Here is a 15,436-nt window from a genome sequence, read left to right on the forward strand (position 1 = left end):
CCTATTTCTCCCACTCTCTTACTACCCCACCCCCCTAATTGCTCTCTAGTAATCCCCCAATCACCTCTACTCGAAGGTCTGGATGTTTGGGGCTCTAAGGGCATGCGATCCATAGCCACCAGGGCCCCTGCAGCAGCTGTCACAGTCCTTCACTGCAAACCTAGCCTCAGTTGATAGCTCACAGTATGCGCCTGCAGTTATCAGCCCAAAATGCAGCTGTTAACTGAGGACAGGCTTGCAGGTAAGGACTGAGTGAGTTTCTGCAGGGGCCCCTGCTGGCTGAGGACTGTCCAGGGGCCCTTGTGCAGCTGCATATCAGGTCTGATAGTCTCTTAATTAGTTATTCTCACTTGTTTTGTATATCGGCATGTCTTCTTGTTTCAGGGTGACAACATGAAAGAAGAAGGTGGCGGGGATACCGATCAAACACCTCCAACGCCACAAATCTCACCCAAAGCCCAGCTTATACAAGAGAATTTTAAAAACCTCTCTGGGGTTGAAAGGTAGGTAAGCCTAGGTTACATCATTCTATTGACCCCCCTAGCATTCTAATTCCCTCTAAATTTCAATGCAAAAATCATTACATTTTTATTTTATTTATATTAATTATATTATATTAAATATTATTCTTAGGCATAACTCACCAAAATATGTCCAATAGTTAAACAATTTTATAATAAACTTTAAATAAAAAAACACCAAAATCTGTTAAAAATAAAAAATAGTTAAATATGTAATGTAACTGTACAGTAGCATATATATATATATATATATATATATATATATATATTATAATTTTATGAACACTTCTTTGTTTTGGACCCAATGCATCTATTCTGTATTGAATCCAATACAAAATTATTTGAATTTCCCGCCAATCCTTCAACATGCACCGACGTCACCGGGAAACCCCAGAGATCGTATCTGCAGTTGCCGGCTGGAGATCGAAAAAGACAACATGTCCGCGGGACTCCGGGGGACAGCGATGGAACAAGGTATTTTAGGTTAACGCTTTCCTGGGATTACCGCTAGGGGGGTTAAAGAGGACCTGTATTAGATCAGGCAGATTTTTATTGGAAAGGGACAGGTAATTTTTTTTCTGTAATAAAACATACCCACCTGCCTGATTACTCCCTTCAGCTGTCAAAATCGTACATGCAAAAATAGCTGGGATACGTGGTTTCCCCTGAAGCTGTGGGGACTGAATGAGCTAAAACGTTTATCCCGGCCCAGCCAATCAAGGTGGCCATAATTCGAAACAGGAAGGAAGCTGCGGTTCAAAAGGTCCATCCCAGTAATAAAATATAGGTGAGATCAATAGTGAAGCCCAGGAGACTGGGGGTCCAACCGCAGATAGGTCCAACCAAGATTTTTTTTTTTCTTATTAGGCCATCCCATGCCTTGGATCACCTGGGCTACTGGGATGATTTTTGTCAGTGAGTTTTTGTTTGCATCAAATTAGTTTTGCATTCGCATACAGGTTAATTGGCATGCAAAAAAAATGTGAAGCAAGTCAGCTGCAGGTAGCACCAGTCAAATAAATCTGAATTATGTCTGTGGAATCTCAAACAGCTATCCAACCAATGTCATGGACACAAACCTAAAGCTGGTCTACCTCTGCAGAAACTTCTAAGGCAGCCTTTCTCTACCTTTTTATTTTGAAGGAACTTTCAGGGAACCCCCTACTATAACTACTATATCCACAGCTCACTACATTAGTGTGGCGGTCAGTGTAATGAATTCCTCTTACATTGCTGGCCAGTGAGAAGAATGTCACCCTTACAGATAGCCAAAAATATCACTGGCGTCAGTAAATCTGAACCGAGAGTCTAGGAACCCTTCTGGAGAAACCCTGGTTGAGAAACGTTGCCCTGAGGGGGCGTATTTATAAATGATTCCCCTGTCAATTTGATTGGCCACTGGGTTTGGCCAGAATGGGTTTGAAGTGCATTGAAGCTAGCAGTGCATAGGGATTTGCATAGGTGTGAAGGAAAATACAGCTGAATTGCTAGACTTTATATATATATATATATATATATATATATATATATATATATATATATATATATATACACACTCCCAAGGATACAAAATATCCTTTGTTAGTTTTCAAATCTGTGCTGTTCTTGGCGGCCAATCTGTTTAAAGGGGGCCATCAAGCCATAACATTTTTATTATTATATATAAGCGTGACCATGCTTTTTATATAATGTAAAAATGTTTTTTTTGTTCCTTCATACTTTGATTTAGTTCATCTTCTGCTTTTATTGCTGTGAAGTGAAAGCCTGTAGCCTCTTGGGATATTTGTGCCATATATCCCATGAAGCTGTGAGCTGCTCCTTCTGCCTAAGATCGGGCATGCGTCATCGGGGGCTTGTCTATAATGTAAAGACAGAAAGTGATCGATCTCACGCATGTGCAGCCAAGCGTCATCTGATCTTGTGCCTGACGTGAGAAAGGCCCAGATGATGGAACGATGAATACCAGAAAGACAAGGAAAGCTGAGCTCACACGGGAGCTTGGTTTATAGACGGATCAAGGGCTTGTTACCGGGAAAGAGAGTTTTTTTTTTTTTTTTTTGCATTACCTTTCCTTCCCCTGATTTTCTGCATCATCAGTCAAAAGAAATCCCAAAAACTTGAAGAAGCTTTGTCTTTAGATCAAATATACCAGTGAAGTCTATAGATTGTACAGGGCTTTCCTTTCATTCTAGACAACTCATCTTGCAAAACAAAATGTACTAAACTAAGACTACGTACACACGTCAGATGATTCTCATCCGATAATCGCCTCAGGGCTGATATCGGACGAGAATCTGGCGTGTGTACAACACTTGTCATACGTCCTGGCAGATCCACAGACGACGAACGATCACAATTAAAGTGAAGAGGAGAGAGCACAGCGGGGTGCCGCTACGTCTATTCTCCCCCCTCCCCTCTTCATAGCACGGAACGGTGCTGTATGTACATCTCTCGTTCATACATCATGCAGCCTTTTATCCTTGGAAAGGGTCGTGAAAGGTCCTTTCCAACAACAATTATTGCATGTGTGTAATCTGCCATCCAGGTTCCTTGCCCGTGCCATTTCTACTTCTAGGGCTCTATTAAAAAAACAGTAAATCAGACATTTTCTCAAACATTCCCTTGTGGGAATCAATTACTGCCATTGAAACACACAAGGGAATGTCTGATTCCGTTTAATAAATAGAACCCTAGAAGAATTCCTCCTGTTGTTTGCTACTTCCCCCTCCTCCTAGATTGTAAGCTCTTCGGGGCAGGGTCATCACCCCCTCCTGTGTCACTGTCTGTATCTCTTTGTCATTTGCAACCCCTATTTAATGTACAGTGCTGCGTAATATGTTGGCGCTATATAAATATTGTTAAAGTACAATTTATGATTTATAAAATCTTAAAAAAAAGTATTTCATTCCTTCTTAGCATTTCTTAACTTTTGCTTCTTCTAATTTTTAATCAACATAATCACCTGAGCTTTGTGTGTTCCCTGGCAGGTTTTTCTTTAAGTATGCATCTTCGTTCGTTGCTGTAAATGCCACGGCTTGTGGCGTGATGTCTAACAACCTATTCAGAAGAACACTAAAAGTCAGGAAAAGTTACCTGTTGTCCCTCGTGCCAGCTGTTGCAGTTCCCTTACTGCTAAGTGGTGTATATTATGAAATGCTCATAACCCGTTCCCTCTTTGAAGGTTTGTGACTTTTAATACTCTAAAAAGATTGTAAGATTGAATGTATACTGCGGCTTCAGAAAGTATTCAGATTCCCTTCACTTTTTTCTATTTGATATGTTGCAGCTCGATGCTATAATCGTTTCAATTCTCTCGTTTTTTTTTTCCTTGTGAATCTACATTCAGTACCCCATAATGACAAATTTGGTAAATGTATTTAAAAAGAAATTTCAAATTTCAATAAATATTCAGACCCTTTAATCTAGATACACACTTGCAATAATTATCATTAGAAAACGAACAACTAACGAATATGCACGAATATATTGAACGATCGTATTGTGCACAATTCTGTAAATGTTGTAACAATACGATCATTCAAATATAATCCACCAATAGTGTACACACGCTAGATACGATCGTTTGAACGATGCAGGGAGTGACTTTTACAGGAGAAAGTGTATTGCAGAAACATCCACGATCACTGAACGACCATACACACAATAGATAGTGAACGATCGTCGCTCAATCATATCCGCTGGGACAGTCTTTAATTCCCAGCAACAGTCCTCGTTCGTCCGCGTCGTTGTGCACTTCTTTTGTTAACGACTATCTGACCATCGGTCGTTAGTCATTCGTTTCCAACGATAATTATTGCAAGTATGTCCGCAGCTTTAGTTGACGCAGCAATTGCAGCCCTGAGTCTTTTGTGGTGATGATGCAACAACCTTTGCACACCTGGATTGGGGGATATGCAGCATGGTGGCTCAGTGGTTAGCACTCCGGTCTTTGCAGTCAAGTTCCCAGGTTCGAATCTCAGCCAGGACACTATCTGCATGGAGTTTGCAGGTTCTCCCCATGTTTGTGTGGGTTTCCTCTGGGTACTCCGGTTTCCTCCCACATTGTAATACCATGGAGTTAAATTGATTGGCTCTTCCCCACAAAATTGTCCTTAGACTGTAATAATGATATGACTATGGTAGGGACATTAGATTGTAGGGACTATGGTAGGGACAGCTAGCAACATGATTATGGACTTTGTACAACGCTGCATATTATGTCAACGCTATATCAATAGTGTGTAATAATTGTCTGCTTCTTTGCAAATCATCTCTACCTTAGTCAGGTTGGATGTGAAATGTCGATGGATGGCCATGTTCAGGTCTCTCCAGAGATGTTTGATAGGTCAGGGCTCTGGCTGGACCACTAGTTGTTCCTATGCCATTTCTGTGTGCTGGGTCATTGTCATGTTAGAAGGGAATTTGAATACTTTAAGCCACTATGTGTATATATGTAATTTACTTGGATAGCATTATATATGGTGTTATAACTGGTGTAGTTTGGTTAGGACACCCTCGGCTAAGGCTGGGCATAAACTGGATAAGATTGGCAGTACAGCCCCTATTTAATGTACAGCGCTGCGTAATATGTTGGTGCTATATGAATCCTGTTTAATATTAATATTAAAATACAGCACAAACGCTTCAGAAAAAAGGGGGTAGGGGCAGGGCTTGAGCGAGGATAAGGGGGTAATTATTATACAGGTTGACAATCAAAACTCCGGCAACCTCCGGACCTGAGGAGTGCCGGATTTTTGAAAATTCAGGATTTTTCAAGTTATACTGAACCACGGACATGTGGCACAGTTCCAGAGAGCAGGCAGCAGGGACGTCTCAGTGTGTATTTAGTGTAGCAAGTAAGACCTAACAGCTGTTTCTGGAGAACAGCGCCATCAAAACATCAGTGGCCAAACAGTGTAATACAGTCCCTGAATTGAAAATGCGATCCGAAATTCATGCCGGAAAACTTAAAGAACCGGATTATCGATGGCCGGGTTTTCAATTGTTAACCTGTATAGCACTGGCAGAGCTGTACAAAGTCTATAGTTCCGTCACTAGCTGTGTCTCAAGGGGCTCACAATCCAATGTAATGGTAGCAAGGGTAATATTTCTCTTGTTGAATCAGCACCGTGTTGGGGGAAGGGGCTGTCACAGCAGGATGTAAATGGGATGCTGTAAACCATACCAATGTAGACGGCATTAATCTTCGGTAACATTATCCCAGCAATTTAGAATAATGACAATCAGTAACATTATCCCAGGGATTGGTACTTGGCTCTGCAGTGCACAATAATGACAATCTTTAATTCATAGCAAAAGTCTTCCTGTCGCCAGCCTATAGCACAGTCTCTATGACCGGGGATTCAATATAAGATGGTTATCTAATTTTATTTATTTTTTTTGCAGATTGTGCCCATGAAACCCCCGTTTCTACTCTGCTGATGAGTAGCTACATTGGAGGATGTGTAGGTGGTTTGGGTTCATTTGTGCTGGGTGCTGTCATCAATTTACCATCTGTGCTGAAGTAAGTAAGGTTTTTTTTTTTTTTTTTTTCAATGATTCTTTGAAAAAGTTTTGCGTGAGGGCTACGGAACCTGAAAGGTTTATATATTGCAGTCATAATAGGCACTGATTAGAAGGTGGACACATTCTTGGGGAAAGTCATGGCAATGCTCTAAAAGAACATTTTTGGATCCGTTCTTGTCCTTTGGGGGAACTCTTTGAAATAACTTTCAAATCTTCAGGGAACCCCTTCTATATTTACTATATCTATAGATCACATTATATTAGTGTGGTGATCAATGGGAATAATTTTTCTTACATTGATGGCCACTGGGAAGAATGTCACCCATATATATATATATGCTTGGAGCTCCATTTGCCCTAGCTTCCTATAGTGAGCTGCAGTAAAATTTGTTGACCGTTACCATTCCTTGATAGGTATTAAACATTGTATACCAGGAACACCTCACAAGCCCTGCCAGTTTGGAGATGCTCTGACCCAGTTATCCAGCATCACAGCCTTCATCAAAGGCTCTGCTTTTCACACATCCCCCTCAAAAACTGACTGCCACCACTGTCAGTGTATGCCATGTGCTGGAACTTGGCAGACAAAGCTGATTCACCTTAGCTTTTTTTGCAATAATGCAATAATGACCAGCCAGATTATGTACTTTATAATCAATGTTTGCAATGAATATTTGTCATTCATCCTAATCAGCTTGCTACTTTCTGCTCATTTTAAAAGCTTCTAAAACCCATCTTTTCAAACTCACCTACCCGTGTTCTTCTGTCTCTTTAAACCCTCACTACTAACCCAGCACTCCACATCCCCACTCCTATTGTGTGTTATTCCCCCCACCTCCTAGATTGTAAGCTCTTGGCAGGGTTCTCTTCTCCTTCTGTGTCAGTCATTTGTAACCTAATAAATATATAGCACTGCATAATATATTGGTGCTGTTTATTAATACATCATTTGTTTTTATATCTACTGCTGATAAATTTGTCTTGTTGAAGTACAAAGTATATACCCCCCTCAAGAGCTAAAATTTTTAAAGAAATGTTTTGTATTGTATCTAACAGTAAACCACAGGCTCAAAAAGGGACTTCCATGATGCAGGAAATGATATCCTTCGGCAAGCCGATGTTCATGAGAATGAAATATTTCATACTGTTTCAAGCTGGAGCCAGCATCTTCATCACTTACACACAAATGAATACTATGAAAAAAGCGCTTCGGATGTCACCCCTTCCAGAGACGGAGACCCTACCAGAATGAATTACCTGGTTTATGCAGAAAACAATTTCCTTGTAAAATAACTTTTGTTTTTTTTTATCGTGTATAAAAGCCTGAAGTGTAATTAGAGGCAAAATAAAAACCATTACGTACCCAGTGCATTTTGTCTAGCATAGTAATATTCAACCAGGGGAGCGCATAGTTTGTAGCGATTAAATGAAAGCAGTGGGAGGTCTCCATCCTGCAGAATTGTAACTGATGGGTCACTTTATTTTTCCTCCTGTGTGGTAAACCATTGCCACAGGGAGTCAATTTGGAAAATGTAACAGGTTTTTATCTTTCTACCTAATGCTAGGTTTACTAAAGCCGAAAGGAGGTCATCTGCTCACTTATATTATAATATACTTATAATATTTCTGTCTTTTAGTCCGCTGGACTCCATATCTTCTCTTCTATTGTGTTATACTTCCTCCTAAATTGTAAGCTCTTCGGGGCAGGGTCCTCCCCTCCTCCTGTGTCACTGTCTGTATCTGTCTGTCATTTATTGTACAGGGCTGTGTAATATGTTGGCACTATAGACCTCATTTTTTTATTTTTAATAATTACAGACAGAGCCTAGAGAGGAAAGGGGCATTTTGACTCATAACTCAATGGTCTGGACAAGGTGCAGCTGGAGCCCCCTTTAATGACACCATCTCAGATGACAATTGTGTTTAGGGCTGTTCCCCCTCCAGCATTACAGATAACTGCTGTCATGTAAATCACTTGTTAGCAAAGAAAATAGCTTGTGTTACCTATCCCATGTATATAATAGAAAAGGCTGTTCATGAAAAAGCTCTCCAATATAATACAAAATAGTAATGCTAAGTACAGCAAACACTACCTACTTGAGAGCTTACCAGGCATGGTGGCTGGATTAGTTTCCTTTTTTCAGAACATGCAAAATAAACCTTATTTATGCAAATTCATCCATTAAATTTACAGAAGTAGAGTCACACAGGCAGAACTTCTTACAGGTTTGCCTTTACGTCAATACATTCTTCTTTCCCCATCCCCAAAACATGCAGCTTGGTTCATTGGCTCTCTAGCCCTAAAAAGACCTATGGCAATGTCATGGGACTATGGCCTGTGCATACAAGATATTTTATTACTGGATAGGTTTTATGTCTTACCTCCCAGTCACCAGGAGATCTGCAACAAGGACAACAAGTAACTTCTGTACTTGTTAAAAATATTTTAGAACTAAGATATAAAGAACTAATACAGCCACCATATACAAGAACTGCTAACCAGCAGAGTTTTTTTTTTTTTTTTTTTAACCACACCACGTGGAGGTTTACAGAGCACTTGCAAACCTATTTTGGCTTCCCCCATGTTATCAAAAGTTTATAGTCAAACCCTGCCAGGCATCTCTTCTTCCCATATTGTGATTTAAAATTAGGTTAATCATACAAACAGTAACAGGAGTGTTATACAAACATAAGTTATGTTTTTAAAAGGTACCATCACCACTATTTGCAGCCATGACTGATATTGGTAGTTGTGGTGGATGTGTCCTAGGGCTTGTCTGCCTTGAGAGAAGGAAGCCAAAACAAGGGGAAGCTTGCAGAAATCCTGTCATCTAAAAACACTTTCAAGGATCTTCACATGCGTAGATTGTTTGGAATTAGCACATACACATGCTGTCGTAGACACTTTTAGAAAGGTCAGACTTTTTGTAAGCCATACCATCACAAAGATGACTGCTACTAAGCAGATTCCAATGCCCAGGAGTGTTGGAGATTACCTGCACACTCAGTAAATGTTTATGCTGGAGCCAGGCAGGGAAAATGCAACCAGCTGGAGATCTCACCTAGAGCAGCGGTTGCCAACCAGTGATCCGCAGCTCAGGCCCCTGCATTCCCTGACGGGGTCAAAATGGCCCCCAAAAATTTTACTGAAAATGTCTCACTTATGCATCACATGCTCAAGGAGGTGGGAAGGTTGAGGTCCAAGCCCCCAATGGGAGAGTCTGTGGGTTCTGGCGTCATGACGTCAGACTGGGGGAAGAGTTCTTCCCCTTCAAGGGACACACATGCAGGCTCTGGAGCCCAAAAGTTTAGTGGTCCCAAAAGTTTGGGGACCCCACTGGACCAGAGACCTGCAGCCTATACAGGCAACAAATGAATAGCCTAGTTAGTATGGAGCGAGTAGGACAACTATACAGCTTAGGAATGGAAGAGGAGAAGCAACTATCCTGCGATGGCATGTTCACCCCTACTTCTAAAATACAGTGACCGGTAACTGGCCCTGTGGGTCTACTCTGCAGATCTAGGCACCCAGAATCACAAAAAAAAAAAGTCTTGCATAGGCATTTGTACTGGCTTTAAAAACACCTTTAACACAAGCATTTACAAGCAGTTGAATGCAAATCTGTGGAGATGTTTGGACAGCAGCATGACCCAAGGAGCTGCATCGAGTTTCTGAACAACCACTCATAAATGCCTAAAGCCTGGACAAAAAACACAGACCATTCATTTGTTTATGGTGATTTCAAGCATTTACAGGCTGTAAAAAGCCTGGAAAAACCAGGTCCGAGCAAAGCCTTACTGACAAAGATTGTTCTGAATAGACAGCACCAGTAAATGCCCATTCACACAAGCAGCCTGAAAAGTGTTTTGTTAAATGGCAGAGTCTGTGAGAATAGGAAAATTTGCATCTAGAAAATATCTAAGCATTTGCAGGCGCTCATTTGCATTCTGCAGGAATCGCTAACGCACATTGATGATGCAGTAATCCCAGTCACTAATGGAGGAAAAAACAAAAAAAAATAAAGTTGATATAAGGTTGTCACATTTTTGTGCATTAGCACAGTACCCACAAATTATTTTGTGTTCTAAGTACATGTTGTTTTTTTACATGACAAGCTTGGCTACCTACTACCTCCTCCATGTACAAGGCAAGGATGACGAGGATGGAGCTGTTTAAAGAGAAGAGGAAATATTTTATTATCGTTTTACCAACTATATTCTAAATCCCAAGAACCCCAACAACTCCCAATATAACAAAAACTAATCGCACACCATTTGCAGCACGAGTTTTATTACAGTAACTATATTAACAGCCATAGCACATCATGTATAACATTTAAAAAGAACACAATAGAATATTGGTCATATTTGTCATTCTGGAACGGTGTAGTTGAGTCTTCCAATGCTGCTTTTTCCCAAAAATTGCTAAACAGATGTCTAATATTAAATAAACAGAAAACTTTAAGCATTTCCCTCGTTTGTACATTCAGTAGTGCTCCTGGCAATACAATTTCTTTCTAAACATGTAAAAAAACATTGAATGCCTCCATTCCCAAAGCGCCTGAATTATGTTTATGGCTACAGCAACCAGTCTTATGCCAAGAATCATCTGTGCAGTATGAGCTAGAAAACCAGGGAAGATCTACGGTTGCCGTGAGCCCTTAAACATCCATCAGGCACTTCGTTTGGACCTTGTGCAAAGCTTGAGTATAGAAGCAATTTCTGGCTGAGAAGAATCTAAAAGAACTAAAGCAGGCCAAGGTTGTGTCAGATTTCAATGTCATGTCTAGGACAGCAACAAAATCATTGGTGTGCTATACTAAGAAGAATGAGTAAGGGAATTGATAAATTACGGGTTACGGCTAAGAGAAACTTCAAATCCTCAGCAAAGGAAAATAATTGTGGTAACAATACATGCTGTTAAAGTGTTGCATGGCTCCGCGTACAATTATTTTGGTCTTTCACTGTTCTCCAGAGAAATTTTTTTCCAGCTGGGTGGAGAGATGTTGTAGCTCGGTAGTCAAAAATTGAGTGGGAGGGCACCCAATAACAGATTTATCACATCACCTAATATTCTGTTTCAGTTTTTTTTAAAGCTCTCCTCATTCGTCTTATTTTTCCATTGTCTTGGTATTATGCCCCAACTGTCCAGTGCCCCTATACTGGGTGGGTACCTTAACGTGCCAGGTGGCACACCCTGCTAAAAGAGGCTGGGGATAATGCAGTCTTTGATTGGCTTTATGGTTCTATACCAGCTGTTTTAATCAACTTTATCGTCGTATGCAAGCAAAGTCAATATACATCAACTGCCATGCAGCATATGCCATCATGCATCAAAATAAGCCTTGGTGCATCCTTCACCTTTAATTTAATAAATGGACATTATAATGTAGATCGAGCCCGCCACAGGAGAACAGTTTTAAGTTTCCCATTCATGCCAGCATATGGAGTATTGTGCTTCCTGGATCTTTTCATTTCAAACAGCAGTCAGATTGGACAGATGGGGTTTATACTGCGATGTACAGGAGGATGATGCTAGGAGAAAAACAATCTAGGGCTCTCCCTACCTTGTGACTTCAGAACTACAGTCAAAATTTTTTATTTCTATGAATGCGTCACAATATCATGACATCTATGAGAAGAAATTATTAAAGAAAGAAGAACCATCAAAGCAGAAGTTCTGATTTTAAGAAGCCACAATCAGGCTGGTCATTATTGCAGAAAGGGACAGTCAATGTCCCTTCCTACAATAACCCCGCCAATCTGCCTGATTTTCCCTGGTATCTGTCAAAAAAAGCTGAGCTGCACTTGCGTAGCCCGGCTTTGGTTTCAGAGATACCAAACAGGAAAGACTGCCAGTGAAAAATTAAATGACAAAACAAATACAAGTGTTCTCAGATGTTCAGGCCACCCTCTATAAAAGACCCAAACATGCCGAACAGTAATGTGATGCCCAATGTATAGCCAGATGGTACTTCCCATACCATGGGGCATTTAGCGTCATCCTGCTGTAGATGGCAACATTAACCCCCCCCCCCCCCACAATGTCATATTGGACAATTTATACAAGCTAGCCCACAAGGGAATCCAGCCACCTCATCAGGTCCAATACAATTTAGCAAAATAAATGTCAGTGTTCTCCCCAGCCCCTTCTAGCTGGGCACACCACCTGGCACTTTTTAGTAACCACCCGGCTTACTGAGGATTTCGGTCACATTACAGGGGCTGCTGCCCACCTACGGTTTCTTCCCACCGAGCTTAAAATAAAATTCTGGGTTGAACATTGAACATTAAATGGGAACAAGATTTAGGCAGTACCTCTGCTTTATGAGACAGAGTACCCAAGTGTTATTACTCATACATTGGACAGAAATCAGTCTAAGATGTAGCGCATCCCAACTTGTCCTCTCGTCTGCCCACCCTACCCAAGGCTAAGTCTGCATTAGGTAAGCGCTGGGATCCTTACCAGGTTGAAAGACGATAAGGAACTGCTCTTTAACTCCTACAACGGAGCAAGCCATCAAGTCACCTAAAAGAGAAACTGTCAAGAAAAGTTTACTAGTATTGTACAATGGATACAGACTTTTATGTAGTCACCATTTGCAATTAAATATGACAAGTCAGCATGTTCAATAAAGCCATACAAGGATCTATAACTGAGGATCATAACACCATGCATTGTGATATTGTATGAAGATCAGTTACATATTGCCTTAGTGAATATACGAGTTAAACTTAATTTTCCAAGAACTTTGCATCATTTAAGGACAACTTCAAATGAAATCACAAAACCAACAAAGCCCTCCCCATTCCCCTTATCTTTGCCATAGGAACGTTCATATTAAACTTTTACCTCCAGTTGCATACTCACTAAGCTTTAAAAGGCTGTGGCCCAGCATTTGTGTACATGCCTCTGACATCCGTGCAGTACAGCCCTGGGAGGTGAACTAAGGTGCTGTACGTCACAGTTACGGACAAAGGACAATTTATAGAAGGGGAATGCAGGACTGCAGCCCTTCAGATCCTAGCAGGTATACAAGGGGGGGGGTATAATTAAATGCTTAAAAGAAGCAAACATATCGGGCTTTAGAAGTCTTCCGGTAAAGATGAATATGATTTGAATGTCCCCCTCTTCCTCGTAACATTGTACAACCCAAACTGATTAGAAACCATATACAAGCACACTTATTACAGTCTGTGTCTATCACTGCAGATACAGAGCATGCTGGGACCGTTCTGTAGTATACAAAGAGCCTTGGGTTGCCTACGTGTAAGTGGAAAGGCAAAAATGCAACTCGGGCACCCTTTGCTGGCCATTGATCAGGGCCCCCATCAGCCTACTGATGACGATCCAGCTGCAGTCACCTATACTTGAAGGCAATAGTCTGCTGTAGGCAAGGAGGATGTTATATATGCTGCAGACAGCACTTAGTATATATTGATACCAAGATATGAATATGCAATACTGCAATGCACTTCACACAGCCTACACCTATACATCTTTATAGAAGATCTGGAGATGGCTGCCTATGCCCAGCATGCACAGAGTCTGTCTTCTGATGTCCAGCACACATAGATCAAATACTTGACCCTACATTTTGGTTGTAGTTGCTGCACTCCTTGCACATGCAGGACAGAACTCCACTGACACCTTGTTTTGGTCTACGTGTAAACACACTCCTCCACCGCTAGGGGTCTCTCGCTCTTCTGCAGGTAAGGCGTAGTCGTGCTCGCGCGGCTCCTTATCCATCTCGCTGTAAAGTGACGTCGACAACTTGACTCCGCCCAGCCCGGTTAAGCGACCCAGAAGGTTAGACAAAGCGCTGTCATTGGCCAGCACAGCTCTAAGGTAACGAGTCTCCTCCTCCAGCTGGCGCACGCGCGCTCCCAGGCCTCGGTTTTCCCGCTCTAGCCGTAGGTTGTCCTCGGATAGGCGCGCTACTTTCCCCTCCAGGCCGCTCACGTATTCCTTCTTACGTAACCGGTTCAGGCGCGCTGCCACTGCGTTCTTATTGCCGCCCCGGGCCGCCCTCTGGTTGGCTGCGGGCGCCATATTTGGAGGGGCGGAAGTAGCTTCCGCGAGCTGAAAGGCCTGGTGGCCTAGTGCGGCTTCTCCTTCTTCGCAGGCGGCCAGCTCCTGCAAAAGTTCGGCTAGGGAGTCATCTGTGGGACGGTCAAGGTCGTCTTTCCACCAGGCCGACGCAGCCTCCTCCGCACGTAGCAGCTCACCCAGGTCGGAAATCAGGCCCTCCTCCTCTGAGCCCTCCACGCTCCGGTTTTTCCTCTTACGGGGTGTAGTGTTTGCTGGCTGGGCACGTTCTCTTTGCCGTCGTCTCATGGTGACGCGGAAAAGTAGGCGAATATAACCTCCCGCACAGCTGCGCCAACGTCTTGATGGCGCCTCAGCAACCGGAAATAGGAAGTGACCGCTTTGGTTGCGCGCGCAGATTGCCAGCTTTGTGTCCGCCTAGGCCCGCCTCGTTAAAAATCCTTGTTCAGGCTCTTTTTGTAATAGGGTTGTCTCCAAATTGTCAAATTGAGTTGTGACATCTAGAGCAGTACCCTCTGTGACCACCAGGGGCCCCCTGTCTTTTTACCCTCTCTTCCTTACCCCCGCATTCTCCAGGTAACTTCTATTCCTCCAGTACCACCAAGAAAAGGACTACAGAAGTGTCATTGGGCCTGATTTAGTTGAGCTTTTCAAGATTGGAGAGGATAGACTGTCATAGAAGCACCTGGGTGATCAAGCAAAACTGGAATGGATATGACCCTAGATCAATGGTGTCAAACTCAGGCTGCACTGTAATTATATTTAGCCCGCGAGCAAATATCAAATGTCTACTAGAGTTGGCTAGCCGGTAGACAAAGCATACACCCCTAATACTACAAATCCCAGAATGCTCTGCTGTCCCGTCAATCAGGACCCACAACTGTCCCCTCCTCTGTTGACATTCATTAGTGTAGTGATTTTCAACCACTGTGCCGCGGCACACTAGTGTGCCATGAGAGTGGCTCAAAAAAAGTTGAAAAACACTGCATTAGTGACCTTCCTCAATTGTAAATATTTTTTCAATAAATATCAAGGTTGACTTTGTCCAAATTTTTCATTTTGCCCCACTGTGTATTTGAGTTTGACACCCCTGTCCTAGATTAAAAACATTTGCCAATAAAAAGAAAATTATTTTTAGGAGATCAGCAAAGATCATGGCTGCACTTGTTTTTGACCCCTGAGAGACACAACAAGGAAGTCAGTGCATGATTGTCAGCTTGTTGCCACTATGTTCCAATTGCTGGTGTTGAAGACTTCCAGTGGATGTTTATCACCATCAGCAAATGCACCTTGAGAAATACTGCCCAGCCATTACTGGAGCAGCCATGCCCAACCAAGG

The 15,436-nt window shown here is 42.1% G+C and overlaps 2 protein-coding genes across 2 annotated transcripts in view; one reads left to right on the top strand and one right to left on the bottom strand.

The window, feature by feature from the left end:
• The window catches only part of TMEM126A (transmembrane protein 126A), an 8,086-nt gene extending 670 nt beyond the window's left edge, over positions 1-7,416 (top strand). The window contains exons 2-5 of the mRNA XM_072401613.1: positions 385-503; positions 3,509-3,702; positions 5,928-6,045; positions 7,104-7,416. Of these exons, the coding sequence (XP_072257714.1) occupies positions 385-503; positions 3,509-3,702; positions 5,928-6,045; positions 7,104-7,299 (627 nt within the window). The 3' untranslated portion in view covers positions 7,300-7,416. The remainder of the gene's footprint in view (positions 1-384; positions 504-3,508; positions 3,703-5,927; positions 6,046-7,103) is intronic.
• A 4,689-nt stretch (positions 7,417-12,105) lies between these two features.
• On the bottom strand, positions 12,106-14,463 carry CREBZF (CREB/ATF bZIP transcription factor). The gene is made up of 2 exons (XM_072401601.1): positions 13,643-14,463; positions 12,106-12,588 (listed from the first exon to the last, which is right to left on the bottom strand). Exons 1-2 carry the CDS (start codon positions 14,383-14,385, stop codon positions 12,573-12,575), a joined length of 759 nt encoding a protein of 252 aa, XP_072257702.1. The 5' UTR covers positions 14,386-14,463; the 3' UTR covers positions 12,106-12,572.
• Positions 14,464-15,436: the final 973 nt, after the last annotated feature.

This window comes from Pyxicephalus adspersus, chromosome 1 (genome assembly GCF_032062135.1).
Source record: "Pyxicephalus adspersus chromosome 1, UCB_Pads_2.0, whole genome shotgun sequence".
Classification (NCBI taxonomy): Eukaryota; Metazoa; Chordata; class Amphibia; order Anura; family Pyxicephalidae; genus Pyxicephalus; species Pyxicephalus adspersus.